General features: G+C 43.5%; 1 protein-coding gene across 1 annotated transcript in view; it reads left to right on the top strand.

Moving 5' to 3' along the window:
- LOC111976531 (membrane-associated guanylate kinase, WW and PDZ domain-containing protein 3-like) overlaps positions 1-24,391 on the top strand; it is a 59,954-nt gene that overhangs the window by 27,440 nt on the left and 8,123 nt on the right. The window contains exons 4-14 of the mRNA XM_070442937.1: positions 219-425; positions 2,895-3,063; positions 4,475-4,554; positions 9,404-9,461; positions 10,841-10,947; positions 13,746-13,937; positions 18,971-19,582; positions 21,607-21,638; positions 22,212-22,374; positions 22,638-22,732; positions 22,864-23,056. Of these exons, the coding sequence (XP_070299038.1) occupies positions 219-425; positions 2,895-3,063; positions 4,475-4,554; positions 9,404-9,461; positions 10,841-10,947; positions 13,746-13,937; positions 18,971-19,582; positions 21,607-21,638; positions 22,212-22,374; positions 22,638-22,732; positions 22,864-23,056 (1,908 nt within the window). The remainder of the gene's footprint in view (positions 1-218; positions 426-2,894; positions 3,064-4,474; positions 4,555-9,403; positions 9,462-10,840; positions 10,948-13,745; positions 13,938-18,970; positions 19,583-21,606; positions 21,639-22,211; positions 22,375-22,637; positions 22,733-22,863; positions 23,057-24,391) is intronic.

The raw sequence follows: 24,391 nt of genomic DNA, 5'->3' as shown, positions 1-24,391 counted from the left end.
TTCCATATTGGTTACAGTACCGTGATCCCAAGATTGTGGTCCCCTTACTTAACCAGTTATTTTTCAGATAGCCTAAATGCACAATAAATGGCAATATCTTACCAGCGTTGCATACCAGCTACAGGTATGGTTAAGAATAGGGAACGTGTCAGACACTCATATCTCTCTCTCTCTCTCTCGTTCTCTGTCTCTGTCTCTCTCTCGCTCTCTATCTCTAGGTAACTACTATGGGACCCCAAAGCCCCCAGCGGAGCCCACACTGGTGCAGCCTGACCTGGTGGATCAGGTGCTGTTTGATGAGGACTATGACAACGAGGTCCAGCGTAAACGCACCACGTCCGTCAGCAAGATGGACAGGAAGGACAGTGTGGTCCCTGAGGAAGAAGACGATGATGAGAGGCCACCTCTGGCCAACGGCCTCCCAGGTCAGTACATCTCATACTCAAAACCCCTCTCCTGCCCTTTCTCTCTTTCCTCAGGATAGTCCTCTGTTGTACCTCACATATATCTCCCAGTATCTGTATCTCATGTTCTACTTTTAGCTCTACATTATGATGACTATGGACCAGGGGTGGAAGCAAAATTATTTTCCAATCGTTCCGCTCCAAACAGAACCCCTATTTTCTTCGTTCCGTTCCAGTGTTTCCGACCACCAGAGTTCTGAACCTACAAAAAAGAATAGTTTTTACATTTACAGTAGATAGAGAAACTTGCTACGGAATGGGTAAGCTAGTTGTTTACATGTTTGATTGGTCATAGAAGTGCAGGCGCGAGATGGGAAGAGAGTGAGAAAGAGGGATGGACATGTAGGGGGCTTGGCATGAAGCGCTGAACATCATTACCTGACATGAGTTGGAATGTGTTTCGGCTATTATTACCATCAGAACTACACTGAATTGCATAAATATATACTAGATATTAAGAATATTTTTGGAACAAAAAATAACATTATTAAACGATTCTCAAGATTTTAAAATAACGATTCTGTTCCGGAACACTACAGATCTGTTTCCGTTCTGAGATTTGTTTTGTTATTTTCCAGTTTTTCGTTCTTTTGCCTGAAACTGTTCCAACCTCTGCTATGGACAATATAATTTTTTTTCTCTGTAATATATTTCTGCTCTATACATTTCTGCCCTATATATATATTGACCTATGGAGCTCTGATCATCTTCCCCATTACTCCCAGTCTGTGCTATCTGTCATGCTCTGTCTGTATAGCCAGCCACTTCCCGCAGGCTCCATCTCAAGGTTATGCCTCAAGCACATTCAGTATCAGTAACACTTTCTACTGGGGTGCAGGTTACCTTGAAGGCAGCAGACTTCTTACCCAGAGACTCTGTGTGTGTGTGATCAATCAGGACMTCTCTCTCAAAGRAAAAAAAAAATCAAATCAAATCAAATGTTATTTGTCACATGCGCCGAATACAACAGGTGTAGACCTTACAGTGAAATGCTTACTTACAAGCCCTAACCAACAATGCAGTTTAAAAAAATAAATAAWAATAAGACTAACAAATTAAAGTATGTGCCCAAGGATAGCCTGACTTTAAGAGAAATGGGTTACAGTATGCMTTCTGCTGTTTTATTATCAGGCATGCACGATGGACAGGAACAAGTCTTTCTAAGTAAAATAAATCACATGTCTGCTGTACTGCAGCAATGTGGGTGTTAGGAACTTTTCATTCTAAACCAACCATAGATGGAAACAGTTATGAATGGGTCAGAAGTTTCATGGAAAAATTAAGCGTAATGCCCAAACTCCTGACTGAACTTCCCTGGTCTCTGTGTGAAAGACAAACCCTGACCCCTGGCTGACTTCCTGTATGTTTCTAGTGCAGKTCTATCCAACCCTGTTCCTGGAGAGCTACTGTCCTGTAGGGTTTCGCTCCAACCCTAATCTAGCGCACCTGATTCTAATAATTAACTGGTTGAGAAGCTGAATCAGGTGAGTTACAACTAGGGTTGGAATGAAAACCTACAGGAGGGTAGCTCTCCAGGAACAGGGTTGGAGAGCYCTGGTCTAGTGCAGTCAGTATGGTGTGAGCTGTCAGGCTCTCAGCCCTCTGAACTCTCCACAAGGAGCTGCCCCAAGGCTGCCCATTGTGCATGCTTACATGAGGTCAAAGCATCCACTGTGTGTGTGTGTGTGTSTGTGTGTCAGATTAGCATGGGGAGTCAGACTCATTTGGAGACGTTTGCCAGTTCCTCCCCATCCTTCAAGTAGATAGGGGATATGTTGTAAATATTAGCAAGTCTTATGGATGCGGTAGTGTAGTATTTACTGAAATACAGAATCACATGCACAAATTTGACACGCTTATGGGCTGCATCAGTTCTGGGGAATACACTAGAATAAGCTGTGTGGCCTTGAGCCTCATTGTGTCATATACTTGTGCAGAGGTTAGCATTACACAAACAGTCCCTCCATTAGAAGACTCTTGTGTATAAGTTTCATTTGGCAGCTTTTTGTAGCCCGAAGTTTGCAAGGACCAATTGGGTGCAAAGTTGATTGGTGTGCTTTTATTGCAGTTCTCATTAAATTAATACACACATTTTATTTTACATAGAAATAACCATAAAGAGCAGTGGGACAGTATTATTGTGCCAAAATTGCCTCAAATGGCATTTTTACTATGAATCCACCCCAGCTACTTGTATCATTTAAATCCAGGGGGAGGGTACCACATATGCATAAATACGCTCACACGTACATGCACATGCAAATGAAAAAGAGCCTTGATGAACAGAACACACCATCTCTTGCATGCAAATCCTGTAGCAACATCAAACCCTCCCCCCTCCCACTGCAAGCTGGGAGGCTGGAGGTGTCCATGCAGGCTAACCTTCTGCTCTCTCTCTGTCTCTCTGTCTCTCTCTCTCCTGGGCTACAGAGCAAAAAGAAGGGGCATCGTGGAGGAAGGCGGTGCCCAGCTACACCCAGTCCAGCAGTGCCATGGACTTCCGTATGTGGAGCTCTCTGCCCGGCGATGACAGCCTGGAACCCCTGCCTCTCAACTGGGAGATGGCCTACACTGAGACGGGCATGGTCTACTTCATAGAGTGAGTACTGCACCAGCTCCTGTATATCTACTCAGGGACAGGACAAAGAGACAACCTTTTAGTCCTGGTTGGTTACACAGTGCTACTACACTGTACGTGCATAGATAACTCCAGAGTTCAAAGCTCATTAATATGAGCTTAATATGTTTGAAATGCAGAACATGCATTTCTGCTCTAGACTGAATGTGGAATGTTATGTACGTTACAGGTTATGCATGGATGACTATATCTGATCAGCATCATGCAAAGTATCATGACATGACATTGTTGATTAGATTAGTGAAGCACACAGCACAGGTGTTACATAAGCCATGCCGAACAGACAGAGGATTTGGGTTATTTAGGTAAACAAGCCAAGGCCTGGACTGGTGTGGGTCTCTTTAAAATCTACTTATATTGACTTACAGCCCTAGCCTACATGATTGTTCCAAAAGTKGTTCTGGTCTAAGCTAATGAATTTGATGGTTTCTCTTCAAGACAACTTCCCGACAAATCAATACTGTGTTTTAGGAACAATTTAGTAAATATAGCTCTCTCAGAAGCCCTTGAGTTTTTTGTAAACAGATTTGGCTTCCAGCTAGTTCTCTGTTACCCGACCCGAGCCCGACGGGTTAGGGMCGGGTAAGGCAGTTTTTTTCATCAATAACTAGCTACGGGTAGAGCTTGGGTATCACTAAATTGATCACTAACATTTTGAAGCTGAGCCGTTTGCTCATGCTCTGCTGAGCAGTACAGTCATATCTGACTAAGATCATAACATGGTGTCAGAAGTGTCAACCTTGTCAAATATAAGACAGGAGAGATTATTTCACAGAAAATAATAATGTTCCTTGAGTTTTGGAGTTTAGAGTGACGAAAAGTAGCTAACAGCTCTCTCATGTCTCTTCATTGAGCAGCCCAAGTGGAGCCGTTGCTATGGATACTCACAGACTCAGAGCGCCACRAGCAGAGCGCATGCAGAGCGAACTGTGTGCAGGAAGCGAGTGACAGGCCGAGAAGAACAGCTAATGAATTTACTAAAGATGGAAGTTATTTSGGGTTTCGGACAGGGCCGGGCCTTGAATTTGGCAGATGCAATCGGGCCTTGGCAAGGTAGAGCCTGAACGTCGCCGGCATGGGTAGGGCTCAGGCTTAAAATTCATGCCTGTACAATGCTCTACTTGCAGCCGCTCTTGTCTGAAATCGCCACAATATCATAATGAATACTCTGTTTCAGTTTTCCTTCATTTGAATGCATAGCAGGATGTATAAATGTGTCAATCAGTTATATATAACCTGTGTAGCTTTCAAAGAAAGTATAACAGAATATAGAGTAGGTGGGTACATGACTGTCTACCTTTACTATCATGAAAATACCAGTGTCAGTAGCTGGCTCAGGTTTTTGAATGTTTCTCTTATCTGCCCTTAACAGTCACAACAGCAAGACCACCACCTGGCTGGACCCYCGCCTGGCCAAGAAGGCCAAGSCCCCAGAGAAGTGTGAGGATGGAGGTAAGACTTCAGGGACTCTACAAGCTTCATGTGCATAGATCTTTTGGTAACATGATACCTTGCCGGTCCAGACTCCCAAATAGCAACATTCACAATGGGGCAACAGAGGTTTTCTTGTCTTCTCATTTGTGGTGAAAGCTAAATAAGAGTCTCTCTTGTTGTCTTCCTTTGCAAGCAAGTTGGCTAAACCAGGCCCCCAGTGTCCAGTCTGGAGCGTGAAGTCACAAGCTCTGCTGGTCGGTTACTGATTAGCGACTTAGTGGTGTCAAAAGCCCTGGTCTGACCTATAAAGCCTATGTAAATGACGATCGCCAACAGCCCCGAAGGCTGTTTTGGGCTCTAAATTTGGTTTATTATGATCAAGTTCGATCCCCACGGTGAATTATTTTAAAGTTTGCTACAAATCATGATATTTAATGAAATAGTGATCCATTCTGACTACTACATTCGTCGTCACATAGCACCACGTGCTGACACAGACAAATCGCAGGCCGGCAGGCTACAATGAGGCTCATGCCATAGACATTAAGATTGACTCCCTCAGGCAGGATGAAAACGACTACATCGACTATGATCCTTTGCTAGCTACGGCCACTTTAACCATTTTTGGTTGCCATTCAGCCCCATTCAACAATATGGTGTGCTTCAAATTCAAGTTCTTCCGGCTTCATGTGTCATCAAGGGTTTTTTCTACAGAAACACTTGGATGACATCAGCGCTATCACTATCTACTGGTTTTAATGCACATGGCTATCTGTTTTTATGTTTTAAAATATCCTAGAATAACGCTATCACTTCTAAACAAAATAACTTTTGGGGGATTCTATTAACACCGCAGCTCAATCAGGTGTAAGAACATTGACTATCCAGTAGCAGCTCACTTTGTTGAAGCTAACCATCCCATCTCCTCTCTCAAATACACAGGCATTGAGCATGTTGCTCTACCAAGGAGAGGAGGTAACATTGAGATCCCACTACTACAAAGATAGGMTWWCYRGWWAKCCTATCTAAAAACATTKACCCCTAATGGTCTGAATATTGACTTTGATCTCAAGCCCTTCTTATGAACACATTTTCCTTTATGAACAAGTCTTATAAATGTAAAAAWTATTTTTACAGCTTATTAGCGTWCACCTAATATGTTCCCCCTGTTGAGGATGTTCATTATATATTAAGGTTGAACCAATATTACATGTAACAAAAATGAAATACAAAATGATGTGAAATTGAATTAAACAATAATGTATGTTGACGCTAATATGATGTACAATATTCCATTATGTTTCTATATGATAACAATAGCATAATATATTTAATATGCCATATACTATTTTGTTAACAGTTTCACTAATTCATTTTAATTAACTTAATCATTATGACACACCCCTCACCACTGTCATTGGTTACACTAATTGCACTGTGTTTCTACATAACCTGGTTCAAGTATTTATGACATTACCCTGAGGAAGGCACAGTGATTGGCACAGTCATTGKTAAATACCCATTAAATTGCTGGTAGATTATACATGGAGTGTGCGACTTTCTTTATTTTGATCGTTTATAGTTTATTCGCCGTTAGTCAGCAAAGTATRTGGTTCCGTCTCACAACGGAGCCTTTAACGCTTGCGTTTTCACTCCGTTGTGGACGTCGCCATTGAAATGCATGACATCTGGCACACCGTAACGGAGTGCTTATGGGTAATGTGAACAAGGCTTTACAATTAGCATGTGGCACGGGAGTACATTGAATGTCGGAGTGCACTACAAGGAGCCGCCCCTTTTGTGACGAAAAACAATATTGCGACACTGCGCTACACTCTGAAACTTCTGTCTCTGTAGGGTGTAAATGGACCATACATACACGAAGTTCTTGCAGAACACACATGGAGCTTTACACATGGCTATGCTTATCAGCCCCTGCCCTACAGTATACTATGCATTATTTCTCACATACACATACTATACACACAGCTTAATAAATATGTACTGTTTGACTACATTCCCAACTCAGTGGCCTTGTGGTTAGAATATCTACCCTGAGATTGGAAGGGTGGGAGTTTGATACCCGGCTGAGTCATACCAAAGACCTGGCTGCGTGCCAGCATTAAGGAGATAGATTGGGGGTAGGGCATGCTTCCTGTCCAGGGGGTGTACTTGTACATCAAGCTGYCTCACACTACAGAAACAGGAGATAGACGCCTATTCCTATGAGTTTTACGTTCCCATACAGACAGGATTGTATAACATCTTCTGACATGTACTTTCCTTAATAAATGCCCCCAACTCAGGGTCATGTGGGCTGCCTACATGTACAGTGCCTTCAGAAAGTATTCACACCCCTTGACTTTTTCCACATTATGTTGTGGTAGATAGAAATGGATTAAATGTTTATTTTGTGTCTCTGGACTACACACAATAACCCATACTGTCAAAGTGAAATTATGTTTTTAGAAATGTTAACAAATTAATTAATAAATGAAAAGCTGAAATGTATTGAGTCAATAAGTATTCAAACCCTGTGTTATGGCAAGCCTAAATAAGTTTAGGAGTAAACATTTGCTTAACAAGTCACATAATAAGTTGCATGGACTCATTCTGTGTGCAATAATAGTGGTTAACATGATTTTTGAATGACTACCTCATCTCCGTACCCCACACAGACAATTATCTGTAAGGTCCCTCAGTCCAGCAGTGAACTTCAAAAACAGATTCAACCACAAAGACCAGGGAGGTTTTCCAATGCCTCGCAAAGAAGGGCACATATTGGTAGATGGGTATAAATAAAAAGAAGCAGACATTGAATATCCCTTTGAGCATGGTGAAGTTATTAATTACACTTTAGGTGGTGTATCAATACACCCAGTCACTACAAAGATAAAGGCGTCCTTCCTAACTCAGTTGCCGGAGAGTGTAACGTCTGCTTCCAACTCACACCCTCAAACTCCTAGATCACCTGAACGCAGCTCACTTTCCAGCTCAAACTCTCAAACACCTAGATCCCCTGAACGCAGCTCACTCTCCAGATCCCAATCACCTGAATTCTAATCACCTGTTCACACACCTGTATGTCATTATCACACACTATTTAGTTCAGCTCTTTGCATCCCATCACTGTGAGGTATTGTTTGTTTTGGGACACATGTCTTTTGGAGAGCTGGGTTTCCTGTGATTGTCCTGTGTATGATAGTTTTTACCCGCCTCACTAACGACACTTTTTGCCTATTCCCTGTCTGTACTCTGGCCTATTGGATTTCCTGTTATCTACCTATTGTCTGATCTCCTGGACTACATTACTAGCCTTTTCCCTGCCTGTACTGTTGCCCTTTTGGACCCCCTGTGTATGACCTTCTGCCTGCCCCTGGGCCCAGCTATCTGCTTCATCCTGTGGTCCTTTGCAATAAACACCTGCTGCGCCCTGCGCTTGAACCCAGCTCTGTCTCCCCTCGTGTTCATTACAGAGAGGAAGGAAACAGCTCAAGGATATCATCACGAGGCCAATGGTGACTTTAAAACAGTTACAGAGTTTAATGGCTGTGGGCCATTAAATAGGAGAAAACTGAAGATGGATCAACAACATTGTAGTTACTCCAAAATACTAACCTAATTGACTGAGTGAAAAGGAAGCCTGTACAGAATAAAAATACTCTAAAACAASCATCATGTTTGCAACAAGGCACTGAATAAATAATACTGCAAAAAATGTGGCAAAGCAATTAACTTTTTGTCCTGAATACAAAATGTTATGTTTTGGGCAAATCCAATGCAACACATTACTGAATACCGCTCTCCATATTTTCAAGCATAGTGGTGGCTGCATCATGTTATGGGTATGCTTGTAATCGTTAAGGACTGGGGAGTTTTTCAGGACAAAAAAAGAAACAGAATGGAGCTAAGTACAGGCAAAATCTTAGAGGATACCTGGTTCAKTCTGCTTTCCACCAGACACTGAGAGATTAATTCACTTTTCAGCAGGACAATAACCTAAAACACAAGGCCAAATCTACACTTGGGTTGCTTACCAAGAAGACAGTGAATGTTCTTGAGTGGCCGAGTTAAAGTTTTGACTTAAATCTACTTGAAAATCTATGCCAATACCTGAAAATGGTTGTCAAGCAATGATCAACAATAAATTTGACAGAGCTTGAATTTTTTTTTTTAAGAATAATGGGCAAATGTTGCACAATCCAGGTGTGGAAAGCTCTTAAGAGATTTATCCATTAAGACTCACAGCTGTAATCGCTGCCAAAGGTGCTTCTACAAAGTATTGACTCAATAGTGTGAATACTTATGTAAATATGATATTTCTGTATTTCATTATCAATAAATGTGCAAACATTTCTAAAAACATGTTTTCACTTTGTCATTATGGGGTATTGTGGAATAAGTCAAGGGGTATGAATACTTTCTGAAGGCACTGTATATGTTGAGTTTTTATTCAACAAGGAGTTAATCAGCTTGACTGATTAACTTGAATGCCAGGGGTACCAAGAGTGCCCACTCGTTTGCCTGTCCATTCCCAGGGTGTGTGGCTGTGACTTGGGCTAAGTGCAGGGAGAGAGTGGGGAGTATGGGGGATACACAGGGCTCTGGTCCGCTGTTTCTAATGGATTTTTAAAGGCAGGCAGAATGCTAGTTGGTGTGCTGCCTCTGAAAAGCAGCTCCAAAGCTTTCTCTTGCGTGAAGAGCCAGGCTGCCTGTCTGCGAAAACTGCAAAATGTTAACCAAATCATTGTGTCGGGTGTCTGCTGGGCTCTTCTCGTCACTATGCCCTGTTATCCTGCAGTGCTGTACATTTGCATGTTTTGTGTGATAGTACTTGAACACAATGCGTCTCTTCCTGTATCCACAGAGCTTCCGTATGGCTGGGAGGAGATAGAGGACCCACAGTATGGAACATATTATGTAGAGTAAGTCTGTTCAGTCTGCCTGTACATGTGAGAGATACTATACCGCTAACCCGTATTCCCCAGCAATACCATAGATCAAAAACTAACCATAGGTACACTATACACTAAGTGTACAAAAAATTAAGAACACTTGCTCTTTCCATGACATAGACTGAGCAGGTGAATCCAGGTGTAAGCTATGGTCCCTTATTGATGTCACTTGTTAAATCCACTTTAATCAGTGTAGATGAAGGGAAGGAGACTYTAAGCCTTGAGACAACTGATCCATGGATTGTGTGTGTGCCATTCAGAAGGTGAATGGGCAAGAAAAAATATTTAAGTGCCTTTGAATGGGGTTTGGTAGTAGATGCAAGGCGTACTGGTTTGTGTCAAGAAACTGCAACGCTGCTGGGTTTTTCATGCTCAATAGTTTCCTGTTTCTATCAAGAAAAGTCCAAAGGTCCACCATCCAAAGAACATCCAGCCAACTTGACACAACTGTGGGAAACATTGGAGTCAACACGGGCCAGCATCCCTGTGGAACGCTTTCGACACCTCGTAGAGTCCATGCCCAGACGAATTGAGGCTGTTCGGAGAGCAAAAAGGGGGGGGGTGCAACTCAATATTAGGAAGGTGTTCTTAATATTTTGTACACTCAGTGTATATAGATAGCAGGGATGCAACGTGTTACTAGACATTTTGAGAACAATACTATTCCATGATCAAGGCTTGTATTGGTTTTTCAGTGGGTGCTAAACTAAAGCTCTGTTGGTTACATGACATTTACCCAGGTGAAAACACAGCATTGATTGTGTGTGTGTGTGTGTGTTTACAGAAGATGTGTGAGTACTGGCTGCTCCAGCAGGACATCTCTGAAACCAAGTCATTATGGCAGCAGTAGGGAGAGAAGGAGGGTTGTGAGAGTTATCAAGGAGGGAGGGAGAGGAGGTGCGAGGAGAGGTAGAGGAGTCTGTTTTGATGAAAAGGAAACTCTTTATTTTATTACTGGTATTGTAGAAAAGTCCCTCCTTGGTAGAGGCCGTGGGGGAGAGAGAGGAACTCACAATATTTGTTTTTACAAGGAGCGTCAAAGACAAATGGATGGGGACTTATTGCTGCCAGTGTTCCAGTTCAAAATTAACTCTGTTAAACAATTTAGCTTTGTTATGTTAGAGGGACAGTTATTATCTCACWAAAGAGAATCCCTATTGTTAATGGATTGAGAATTAACGTATAGTCCCTTCTATAAGACATGCTTTAACCATTCAGAATARTTCATTCAGAATGAATCACACACAGGTGGTTCACAGAATTACACACAGATGGTTCATGGTAACTTGTCTGTGTCAGTAAATTGGTGTCAAAAATGTAAATCATTCAATGGATTGTTTCTGTTTCAGTCACATCAACCAGAGAACCCAGTTTGAGAACCCAGTCCTGGAGGCTAAGAGGAAGCTGAGCCAGGAGACTACTGTCTCTATCCAGCAGGGGGCACCACCTCCTCCAGGTAGACACTGCTCACCTAACTTTTTCTTTACCTCCATCTTTATTCAGCTCTGGATAGCTGTCTGAAGGCTGTTATACAGACAGATTGAAAACAAACTCAACAATGCCATGATTGTGTGTTGACCTCCTACACCTCATTAATTCTGTGTTGTGTTGAATAGGTTTGAAAAATGTAGCAGCCATCTCCTTGCTCAAGGTTGTAGGAGCGATGTCGTGTCAAGTGTCATGCATAAATAGCCGTTCGCAGCTAGCCATGTATGATCAACTCTGTGTCCAAGAGAGGACAAGTTCTCCCCTACTCACACTAGGGTTGGGGTGGAAGACAAGCCACTCTTCTGCCATAATAAACAATATGAATTACATATGCTTTCATTACAGTGCGGGGAGTACAGATTGACAGTCATGTTTTGCTGCTGAAGCTTACACATATGGGTTGGTTGAGAGGAGGGAGGGAAGGGGAGCGGCTCTTAGAAATTGTGACAGCTGTTGGAACAGCACATCTTTAGGGCCATCTCTCAACTAGCTTACTTGCTAGCCAGGTGGGGAGGGACTGAGATAGGCATCTACCCTGTGATTGCACCAGACTGTTGTCARACGGTTGCTATGATGTACCCAAAACAACAGCAGTTGCACCTCAGGCTAGAGTTCCCCCGTTACAATACTCCAAGCCCACAGATTCCCAGAGCATCTAATGCCACACAGAGACTCATCTGCAGTGTCTACCACCCAAGGGAGCTGAGTGGAGACCATTTCATCATACCTCAGCTTGGATTGACCCAGGGGCGCAACTTTGGTTTTAGAAGTGGGGCGGACATAATTMTATATTTTTTTATCCAGTCGGATAAACACTTCAAACACCCTACCCGACCTCTCGGAGGCATCCACATGGTCCTAAAGCACACTGTTGGCTCGTTTTGTATCACATTCCAATGATAAAACTGGGGGGTGGACAAATGCAATTTCAGAATGTGGGGGGGACATGTCCACCCCGTCCCCAGTGAAAGTTGCGCCCCTGGATTGACCTTTACTTCCTCTAACACAAATCTTCAACAACATGATCTTGACCTACAGATCCCCACAGTGCAATACTACACCCTCTGGACCTTACTGACCATGGTCTATGTATCAGACCAGACCCTGGCTGTTTAGGTGAGATGGTTGAGATGCCTATGAGATGCTCTTTAAGAAGTGTTTTGACATGGCTCCCCACTCCAACCTGCCTTGAGACCCATACTACTTAGAGCCATGGTAATCCCTCAGCATTTCAACTAGACTGACACTGACACGCCTTATATGGCTATTATTCAGTCTCTACCTTTTTTAACACGACCAGCAGCTTTATTTTAATCAAATGAACAAGACTGTCTGTGCTCATGGTGACTGATGTCTGTGGTGAAATGTATTAAATATTCTACACATCATGGCTGTTGAGGATGATTTGGCCTCTTCTGTTCTGGCCTTCAAATGCTGTCAACATGTTATCACAGAGAGCTGTCTTGAGTCTAATACACACGCACACACACGTTAGACATACGCAAAATTACAGTTTTTATCACTGTCATAGTTTGAAAAACGAGATCGCCATGTTGAGTTCATCTGTCACGATCGTGTGGAGGAGAGACGGACCAAGGCGCAGCGGGATATGAATACATCTTCTTTTATTAGAACGACGAAGATGAACACGAAACACTTAAACAAACTATACAAAAACTACAAACGACCGTGAAGCTACAAACGAAAGTGCACACACAAGCTACTTACGTTCAACATAGACAATTACCCACAAACACCTAAAGCCTATGGCTACCTTAAATATGGCTCCCAATCAGAGACAACAATAACCAGCTGTCTCTGATTGAGAACCAAATCAGGCAACCATAGACTTTCCTAAACACCTACACTCAACCATAGACATACCTAGACACATACACTCAACACAAACCCATACACTACAACCAACACCCCCTATACCATATAATCACCCAAAACACACACATACCCCATGTTACACCCTGACCTAACTAAAATAATAAAGAAAACAAATAATACTAAGGCCAGGGCGTGACATCATCAAGCAATTTGACTGTGAATATGTAAATTAGATTCTCTTGATCCATTGAACACGACAGCTGGAGTCCATCCACACTGTATTTAATTCCCCTCAGTGTCTCTATGGGCCATACAGTACCATACAGTCAGCACAGGGCTGCTTTGCTACATCATATAGGACTGGAATGTATCTCAAATCCACCTTAGCCTGGACAGAGGTAGAGACAGTCAAGCAAAGAGAAAAGATGGTATGCTTCTATTATAAAGTGCTGATAGGACAGTAAAGCCAGCGAGGGAAACGCTCAGCTGGCCCATTTAATGCAGTATACCTCTGACAGCCTGTTCTTTACTGGACTGTGTGTCCACTGTCATATTTATGCTGCCAATGACCTTATGTCGTTCCAAACTTATTTGTCTGACTCACTGGCTCTATAGGGAGAAAATGAGAAAGGACCTCATGCTTAACTGAACAATTTCAGAGGTGTTATGTCACTGTTTGAATCCACAGCATGTTAATGAATCCCACAATGAACGTCAGACTAATAATGTAGCTACTAAAGCTATAGTATAATCTTTTGTCTGTTACTGTTTTAGTTATCATACAGGGCAGTGTTTTAGTCAAAGAAAATGTGACTTTTGTGACTACATTGGTCTTAAGGTTGTTACTTTGTTACTATGTTGATGTTTTYACGCCTTATTTAGTTATGCAACTTCCTCTAACTCTCCCACTGTGACATACTTACGTTGCAGGTGAGGGGGGTGCGTCAGGCTTCACCCCAGACCCGTCCCAGCTGCAGGGGGAGATGTTCCACACTGCTCTGAGGAAAAGCTCCCAGGGCTTTGGCTTTACCATCATAGGGGGCGACCGCCATGACGAGTTCCTGCAGGTGAAGAACGTCCTCAGCGACAGCCCTGCTGCCCATGACAACAAGATCTCCTCCGGTGAGAAGTACACTGCTGCACTGCCCTGTGCGGAGCCACACACTTTTACCAGCTCAAAAGGCAGCTAGTGAACTTAATTAAAACCTGGTTGGTCCCTATAGAGGGGCTGCACTTACCCTAACACTTCCCCAAGAGATACAGTGAAAGGGAGAGCAGAAATTCTGTTCAAGGGGATCATTTTAGGCAGAGAGCATTGCCGCTGGAAGTATTGCTGCTGAGGGTGCTATAGCACCCCCTGAAATATATATATGTTTTTATTATTAATACATATTTTTTAATTTKTATTTTTTTCCCAAAAGTAGTGCACTGGGCAAACATTCCCCCCCACACCCCCAAACGACTTCCCGCGGCTATGTCAGAGAGACAGGTTATGGTGTATTCTGTGTGTAGCCCAGTATCTTTGTTGCACACTCTGATCTTCCTTTAGCTTTGATGCTGTCTGGGGCTCTGCATCCTCAGCAGCTTTTYTTGTGTGAGCTGAGAGGGGCTGGAGGTTGCTGTTCTCTGAGCCAGCTGTCAGGGTGAGATGTAAAAGGACACAGTACATGCAATAATGATTTGCCTGGCTAGAAGCGCCGCAAGTTGAAGTCTGTTAGAACAATGGAGAGAGGGAGCGGAGGAGAGAGGGAATAGGCAGGGAGGAAGAAGGTAAGGAGGACAGAATATGAAAGGGATGGGGAGCAAAGTTGGGATCAATTCATAATTATGTAATTGACTCCCATTCAACTCATGAGTTAAAATTCGAATTGGCCACACCCCACATGATGTAGAATTTGAGTTTGAGTGGCAGGAAGTAGAATTTAATTCAGTGCAATTCAAAGAAATTCCACTCAGTCATAGAATATGAAAATTTCATTGAATCTGACAGGTCACACTTCCAGATACCAAAGAATATATCACTTTCTCTGGAAACAATGTTAATATACCATCTTAACCTTAGTGCTTAGAATCGCCATTTTTATTTCCACCAATCAGTTCTTCTTCTTCTTTGGTACCATGGCATTCGTACATTTTGTTTGTGCATGCCGCAACCTATTGTGCGGTAGTGTTTAGTCAATCACGTTACATTTGTGATACCAAAATATATACCACTAAATAATAATTAAAAACCCACTACCCCATTCCACTACTTTGACCCTATCTGCTCCTGCCAGCGACCTAAGAGGACGGGACATCACCACTCAACACACCCTGTAACTCTTCTGAAATTAAATCTTGTATACCCAAATACTACTCTGCAGCTGCCACCACAACTGTGATTTAGGTTCTCAGTTGATAACAATTGCTATGAATGCTAAGAATCCAACCTTACTGAAGCATATATCAGTCATTGGCCTATCCCTCTGTGCTGGCACAGATCTTCTACTCACAGGGATCCTCTCCAGATCCCCTCACCCTTCATCCATCCATCTCTACTTTCTTCACTGCCTCAGCATACGACACCTTCTGCACTATTCTTACTCTGGCCACCTCAAACTGCCGCTCTTGTACCGGACACCTCCGATTCCCAGCAACATGGGCACACCTACAGTTGACACACATAATTGTATCCATCGAAACTACACAGTCCTCTGACCCATGCCCACCTGCACACATCCCACATCTTGGAATCTCCCTCCTATACACTGCTGCAACATGACCATAAACGTTGCACCTGAAACAGCGAAGTGGATTCAGTACAAAATCTCTAACAGGATAACTGATATATCCAAACATGACTTTGTCAGGTAAAAACTCAGACTCAAAATTCAGAAGGACTGACAGTGACTTGTCTGTTTCACCACACTCACTACTTGCTGCGTCGCACCAAACGGCGGGGGAGTCACAAACACCAGGAATCTTCAACTTCAATCACTCCTTTCAATGGTGCCATATTCCTAAGCACAAAGCAAGAAGCAGATCTTGATCCAAGTGGTGTGACATGGAGCACCCACTCCCTCTGGGCAGAAGAAACACAAACAAATATCAGAAGTCCACTACAGGTTACTTTCACTGATTCAACTGCAGCAAACTCCTTTCCCACCCACCCTGAAACCACAAATGGATCCGCCAAAAGGCAAGAATCCACTTTCTCCAAAAATGTCACTCCTACTGGACCAGATTTTTCTTTATCATGTCCATCAATGCCAGGCTCAGGTTCCGAGCTCTTCAGCACGCCTTCCACCTCACTTAGCTAGCCCTCATTCACTTCCAATTCTCCTCCAGAACTCGGTCCGGCGCTCGGCTCACTTTGTTTGCACTTGACACCAATCTTCTTCGACAGCCCATCTCCATTTTTATCGCCATCTTCCTCAAACTTAACTTCACCCTCTGCTTTAATCATTCTCTTCAACCTCTTCTTACTCTTTTTCCACCTTCATTCCTCCTCAGAAATCCACCTTCTGCTCCAGTCCCACCAATCATTTCATTTGTTTGGCTCAGGGTCAACTTGAGGGTTAAACTAATGCACTCTGGGAAATGTAGTACTTCCCCCATTTTAAACAAAATGTAAGTGATAAATTAAATATCATAGCATACAGGTTGTTTTCCCTTGATCATTCATTTAATAAAAAATGTAAACAATAGTTGATATAACAACATGTTTGATGTTTTATGTACAAGATCTTTACGGTACAATATGTTTAATGTACAAGGGAGGAGGTGAGGGCCCTGGTGGAGTGGTGCCAGGAAAATAACCTCTCCCTCAACGTCAACAAAATGAAGGAGCTGATCGTGGTCTTCAGGATATAGCAGAGGGAGCATGGCTTGATCCACATCAACAGGCCGCAGTGAAGAGGCTGAAAAGCTTCAAGTTCCTCGGTGTGCACATCACTGACAACCTGAAATGGTCCATCTACACAGAGAGTGTGGTGAAGAAGGCACAATAGCAGTAGCGCCACTTCAACCTCAGGAGGCTGAAGAAATTTGTCATGGCCCTTGAGACCCTCACGAACTTCTACAGATATACTATTGAGAGCTTCCTGTCGGGCTGTATCACCGTCTGGTATGGACACCACAGGGCTCTCCAGAGGGTGGTGTGGTCAGCCCAATGCATCACCAGGGGCACACTGCCTGCTTTCCAGGACATCTACAGCACCCGGTGTCACAGGAAGGCCAAGAAGACCATCAAGGACCTCAGCCACCCAAGTACCAGCCTCTTCACCCACTACCATCTAGAAGGCAGAGACAGTACTGGTCATTCAAAGCTGGCACCGAGAGACTGAAAAACAGCTTCTATTTCCAGGCCAACAGACAGTTAAATAGTCACTACTAGCCGGCCTCCGCCCAAGTACCCTGCCCTGAACTTTAGTCACTGTTACTGACCGGCTACAACCCGGTCAAACCTGAATCTTAGAGACTGCTGCCCTATGTACATAGTCATTGAACACTGGTCACTTTAATAATGTTTGCATACTGTTTTACCCACTTCATATGCATATACTGTATTCTTGTCAAGGCTCATCCTATATAACTAATGCTGAACACACCTTTTCTAGTCATATACTGTCCATAATGTCTATACACACCATCATATACATATATATTTATATCCCGGACTCTGACATTGCTCGTTCTAATATTTCTATATTTCTTGATTCCTTTCTTTAGATTTTTGGGATTTGTGTGTATTGTTTGGTATTGTTAGGTATTACTGCACTGTTGGAGATAGGGACATAAGCATTTCGCTACACCCGCGATATATGTATGCGACTAATACAATTTGATTTAATATTTGTATAGAYTACACCTAATATAGAATAGAAGAGGCATTTGAATTTCACTGAATTCAATTATATTTCCTTTCATTCAAATTCAAATTGCATTTCTGTATCCTATTAACTACTTCAATTCAAATTCAAGAATTTAATTGAAATTTGAGGCATTCTCAATTCAATTCTGAATTGGGCCAAACCCTGATTGGGAGAGATGGGAGGATGAATGAACGTGAAGAAAAGATGGGGTGGCAACTATCACAATGATCTCAAACTGTGTTTCTAATACACAATGAAATGAAACACATACTTCCACTTGCTAATCAGGAAACTCTTGGGTATGTTGTGGTGGACTGTCAACAAACTACAATTGCTACACAGAAACCTGGTAAAATTATGTTTGTAGCTAGTGTAGCTACCACCTAATGGCTCTGAATTCACTCTCAGCTTGCAGTCAAAGCTATAAACACGGATGGAGTTGACTGTAGTACTCTCAAATCGTATCCTGATGTTGACAGCAGATGGGAGTATTCACATCATTGCTAACTTAGCTAGCTAACATACATTTTGAGAAAACAAGTTAGCTATATTATGTGGCTAGCTAGCTAGTGTTAGCAACGTTTGGTGGTCATTGGGCGGCAGGTATCCTAGTAGTTAAGCGCGTTGGGCCAGTAACCGAAAGGTCGCTGGTTCGACTCACTGAGCCGACTAGGTGAAAAATTGGTTGATATACCCTTGAGCAAAGTACTTACCCCTAATTGCTCCTGTAAGTCACTCTGGATAAGAGGTTCTGCTAAATGACTATTTTATTTAAGGAGACTGAGAGCTAGCTAAACTGCTGAGCTAACAAACAATGTAACAAAAGTATAATTTGGGATTAGAAAAATACTCCATCAACAGGCTCTACATTTCAGGAATCACAATAGCAAGTACTCCTGGTGCACTGTTAAATTATTTAGCCATTTAAACATTTATATTATGAATAAAACTCAATTTTTGCTATAGCCCTCACTGGCTTTCATGCAATTTAAACGTGAGCTTGTCCGAGGTGTCGGACTCGGCGACAGTTGCTATCCATTGGAGCTCTGCGATTGGTTGCCCAAAATTCTGGTCTGGGTTTAGCGAATGGTCAATTCAGTCCGTCACAAACAGAACAGTCATCTAGCTAACAAGCTACTATATTGCCATAACAATCACTACATCGCCCATGGATATGTCTGTATATTCTCACTGTTTGCTAAGGCTTGTTTCTTCTCTCTCCAACCCTTCTCTCTTCTTCCTTTCTCTCCTCTCCCTCTTCTCCCTCTCTCTTTTCTTTCGCTCTGTGGTTTTCCCCGCCAGGCGATGTGATCGTGGAGATCAACGGGAAATGTGTGCTGGGGAAGACCCACCCTGAGGTGGTGCAGATGTTCCAGTCCATCCCAGTAAGTCAGTATGTTGATATGGTGCTGTGCCGCGGCTACCCGCTGCCCCCAGACGTGGCGGAGGACACCGAGAACCCCCCACCTCCTCCGCCCCTACAGGGAGGCGAGGTGGTGACGGCCGTGCCCCTCATCAATGGCCAGCCSCTGCTGGTGAAGGGCGACGTGCTGCACGGCTCCTCCCAGGAGCTCCACTACGTCACCACCGACGCCAGCGGACGGCCSATGGTGGCCGCGCTGCCCAACGGGAGGCTCTCTGAGCAGGGGGGAACAGGCCTGCTGCAGCCCGAGCTGGTGAGCGTGCCCCTGGTGAAGGGCCCGGGAGGGTTTGGCTTTGCCATCGCAGACTGTCCCCTTGGCCAGAAGGTGAAGATGATCCTAGACGCCCAGTGGTGCCGCRGCCTGCTTAAAGGGGACGTGATCAAGGAGATCAACCGTCAGAATGTTCAGACTCTGAGCCACGCCCAGGTGGTGGACATCCTCAAAGACCTACAGGTGGGGAGCGAGGTCAACGTGCTGGTGCTCAGAGGAGGTGAGTCACAGAGTCTCTTATTAACACTGCCTTGTGGTTACATAACACCAACACTGCCTGTACCGCTGCTGCGACATCACTGTTGCCGCAGCATCAGTGTGATACAGTGATATCTCAATGTGACCTCTTCAGTGTCCTTGGTGAGTCAGGTCAATGTGCTGATACTAGGAGGTGAGAGATTGGGTCAACTACCACTCATGTACACACACTATGGTATGGTATCTTGATGATGTCACTATGTCTGCAATAGGTGAACACATGAGGGACTGTTGCCTTTTTGGCATAAATTATCACGTAGTAATGACAATTGTAGAGTCACCCTATGCAACCCAACTCTCCTGTCAAATATACCTTTCACATATTCCCATAAACACCTCTCTGTATGCACAGATCTCTACCACATCTCCCTGTACAGGATATATACTGTATCTCTTCAGGCTGCTTCACAGCCTCTACTAAGGCTCTCTCTCAGTCAGACATTCATACTGCAGTCTGTTGCAGGCCTGGGAAGGGAAGTTGCATAAGCACGGGTCTCTGTCTGCTCTGCTCCTGGGGAGAGAGGGAGGGGAAAGCACCCTTCAAACGTCTCACACATCCATCTCCAGTYGCCCTGGGGAAATGGTACACAAGTCGATGAGCCCGGATTGGCTTTGATCATCATCGGAGGCACGGAGAATTTCTGCATGCTTCTATATCCGTGGCCCTTTAAATGGACACTTCAAGATTTTGACAATAAAGTATTTTTTCTGCTTCCCCATAGTCAGATGAACTTGTGGATACATATTTATGTCTCTGCGTGCAGTTTGAAGGAAGTTGCTAACTAGAGTTAGCGCAATTCCTAACTAGCAATACCTGAMCACAGTGACTGACCAAAAATTAAGGAAATCTTTGACTATGTACAGACTCAGTGAGCATAGCCTTGCTATTGAGAAAGGCTTCCAAAGGCAGACCTGGCTCTCAAGAGAAGACAGGCTTGCCCACAAAACGAGKTGGAAACTGAGCTGCACTTCCTAACCTCTTGCCAAATGTATGACCATATTAGAGACACATACTTCCCTCAGATTACACAGACCCACAAAGAATTCAAAAACAAATCAAATTTTGATAAACTCACATATCTATTGGGTGAAATACCACAGCGTGCAATCACAACAGCAACATGTGTGACTTGTTGCCACAAGAAAATGGCAACCAGTGAAGAACAAACACCATTGTAAATACAACCTATATTTATGTTGACTTATTTTCCCTTTTGTACTTTTAACTATTTGCACATCATTACAACACTGTATATAGACAGAAGACATTTGAAATATCTTTATTCCTTTGGAACTTTTGTGAGTGTAAAGTTTACTGTTAATTTTTAATTTTTAATTTCACTTTTGTTTATTATCTATTTCACTTGCTTTGGCAATGTAAAAACATGTTTCCCATGCCAATAAAGCCCTTTGAATTGAATTGAGAGAKTGAGTGAACATACTGAATTCATCTTATCATCTTATATCATGTCAAAATAATTGAGCTAGATCTCCTGGTTACATCAGGGTCCATAAACCCTTTCACACTTTTCAGACTGAACCGTCATCCCCTTTAGGCTTCCAGAGAGGTGCATGCTCGTGAATCAATTTAATGCTGGAGCTATATTAACAGTGGGAACAATCTGAGCGTGAGAGATGGAACATGTGTGTGTACTGTACAGTTAACATTATTGTTCATTGGTTTTTATGCATGACTCTCTCTGTCTCTCTCTGTCTCGCTCACTATGCTAGTCCTCTCTCATGTAGGTCCCCTCTCTCTCAAATGTACATATCTCCTATTTATCTTTAATAACACAGTGATGTCATACTTCTTGATGGACTAGGCTACAACACTGTTTTAAACCTCCTGAGTCTAGACTATTGAAACTGTTATTCCTTCACTGCTCTCGTTCTCTGTTAGGTAGACAGTGCCATCTACTGGTTGATGTCTCATTAGTACTTTTTTTTTAAAAACCTTCCCATGACTCTTCCTTGTGTTTCTCACAGGTCAGGCATCTCCTGTGAAGAGCCTGAAACCTGTGAGTAAAAGCAGACRCTGTTTTATAATACTCTGTGTTTTACTATTGTGTGCCCAGACGYTTATCCCCCATTTTCTTATTAAAGCCTTTTGTCCTTGAGTGTAAAGCAGTTAACCAGCAAGCCCCACTGCATCACATTAAATGATAACTATACATTTGAATATTGATTATGTTTGCTTTGAAAATGTTCTTAATTACTTCTATTCAGCATTCCTTTTTTTGTCTGGGGATTTCAATGGTAATRAAGCACATAGCCTCTTTAGATAATATTGTATATTAGTAGGACAGCTTTAGATGAAGCTGGCCTTTTCAACAGAATAAGCCTGTCAGCGCCATAGGGAACTCTTTTTTAGCCTGTGAATGGTAAATTACATTCAAATCCCATCGGCCTTTGGTTTACTATTGAGCTTGCGGTGGTAATGTGAAAGCAATGCGGGAGCCTGCGGTGGAATGACCTTTCGTTCCTTTAGTATTCAATCACGATTACATGTGTCTGGGTAATGAGATGTACGTAGACTGTGTGGTCTTTAATGTGCTCTAATTGTGCTGTCTGTGGCCCTGTGGCCCCATCAGAGGCAGGAAATGACATCTAGCACAGAGACTCTGGACTGTGTCACAGACTCTGTCCCCCAGGCCCTCCCTTACCACTCCAACACTTCAACCTTGCGCAACAACTCCCCCAAACGAGACGCCACAGAGATGTACCTCAAGTCCAAGGCCCTGCTGGAGAGCAAGCGTGAGTGCACATACTGTAGCTGCACAGACAGACAGAGGAGGCCTAGTACTCCTATGCTCAGTTATTCCATCCATAGCTCTGCAATGGATGCCAGTGTTTCATTTGTAAGTTCGTGACCATCTGTTAAGGGTCACCCTACATTTGTGAATACAGTATCAATGTGAGCTGCAAGATAWGCCTGTGAGTTCACCCTGCTGACCGGATGATTGAGTGGTGCTCACCTCTATGATACCCTATCTAACCACAGTAACCCCTGTCCACAGAGCCTCACACCAAAGACCTGGATGTGTTCATCATGAGGGACCAGGAGACTGGCTTTGGCTTCCGTGTTCTGGGAGGAGAAGGTCCAGAGCAGCCAGTGAGTACCGAAGTATGAACTTCCTCCCTGTTAGATTGTCTTTGTTAATTTTCAACACCCAGGAAAGCCTATTGCCTACTGTGTCTTCTATGGACAGTGTTTCTGACTCAAAGTGTAACTCTCTCTGACAGGTGTATATTGGTGCCATCGTGCACCTTGGTGCAGCTGAGAAGGATGGACGCCTGAGGGCTGGTGATGAGCTCATAGGCATCGATGGAATCATGGTCAAGGGCCGTTCCCACAAGCAGGTTCTGGACCTGATGACCAACGCTGCCCGCAATGGTCAGGTCATGCTGACCGTGCGTCGGAAAGTCATCTACAGAGGTGAGCACTCACTCACTGACTGCCTGGAACCTCTACACCTTGATCTCTAACACACACACAAACACACACACACACACACAGAGATGATTGTGCGACTTCAGGAAACAGCAGAGGGAGCACCCGCGCCCTATTCGTCAGCTATCGCCTTGGTGAACAGGGTCAGTCTGAATTGGACGATGGTAGCGCTACAAGTTCTTGAAGGTCCTCGGTGTACACATCCGGAACAAACTGAATTGGTCCCACCACACAGACAGCGTTGTGAAGAAGGCGGCAGCAGCGCCTCTTCAACCTCAGGAGGCTGAAGAAATTCGGCTTGTTTCACCAAAAAGCACTCACAAACTTCTACAGATGCACAATCGAGAGCACCTGTCGGGCTGTATCACCGCCTGGTACGGCAACTGCTCCGCCCACACCGTAAGGCTCTCAAGAGGGTAGTGAGGTCTGCAGAACGCATCACCAGGGGCAAACTACCTGCCCTTCCAGGCACCTACACACCCGATGTCACAGGAAGGCCATAAAGCATCCAAGGACAACAACCACCCAAGCACACTGCCTGTTCACCCCGCTATCATCCAGAAGGCGAGGTCAGTACAGGTGCATCAAAGCAGGGGAGAGACTGAAAAACAGCTTCTATCTCAAGGCCATCAGACTGTTAAACAGCCACCACTAACATTTAGCGCGCTGCCAACATACTGACTCAACTCCAGCCACTTTAAAAATGGGAATTGATGGAAATTAATGTAAAAAAGTACCACTAAGCCACTTTAAGGCAATGCCACTTAATACAATGTTTACATACCCTACTTACCCATCTCATATGTATATACTGTACTCTATATCATCTACTGCATCTTGCCATCTTTATGCAATACATGTACCACTAGCCACTTTAAACTATGCACTTTATGTTTACATACCCTACAGTACTCATCTCATATGTATATACCGTACTCTATACCATCTACTGCATCTGCCATGCCGTTCTGTACATCACTCATCCATAATATCTTTATTGCATATTCTTTATCCCTTCACACTTGTGTGTGTGTGTAAGGTAGTAGCGTGGAATTTTGTTAGGTTAGATTACTGTTGGTTATTACTGCATTGTTGGAACTAGAAGCACAAGCATTTCGCTACACTCGCTTAACAATCTGCTAACCATGTGGTATGTGACTAATAAAAATTTGATTTGATTTGATTTGATTTTATGGTATGTATGTATGTGTGTGTTGTGTGTGTGTGTGTGTGTGTGGTGCTGTGTGTGTGTGTGTGTGTGTGTGTGTGTGTGTGTGTGTGATGTGTGTGTGTGTGTGTGTGTGTGTGTGTGTGTGTGTG

This window comes from Salvelinus sp. IW2-2015, linkage group LG1 (genome assembly GCF_002910315.2).
Source record: "Salvelinus sp. IW2-2015 linkage group LG1, ASM291031v2, whole genome shotgun sequence".
NCBI classification, from domain to species: domain Eukaryota; kingdom Metazoa; phylum Chordata; class Actinopteri; order Salmoniformes; family Salmonidae; genus Salvelinus; species Salvelinus sp. IW2-2015.
This window is presented reverse-complemented; position numbering and strand designations above follow the sequence as displayed.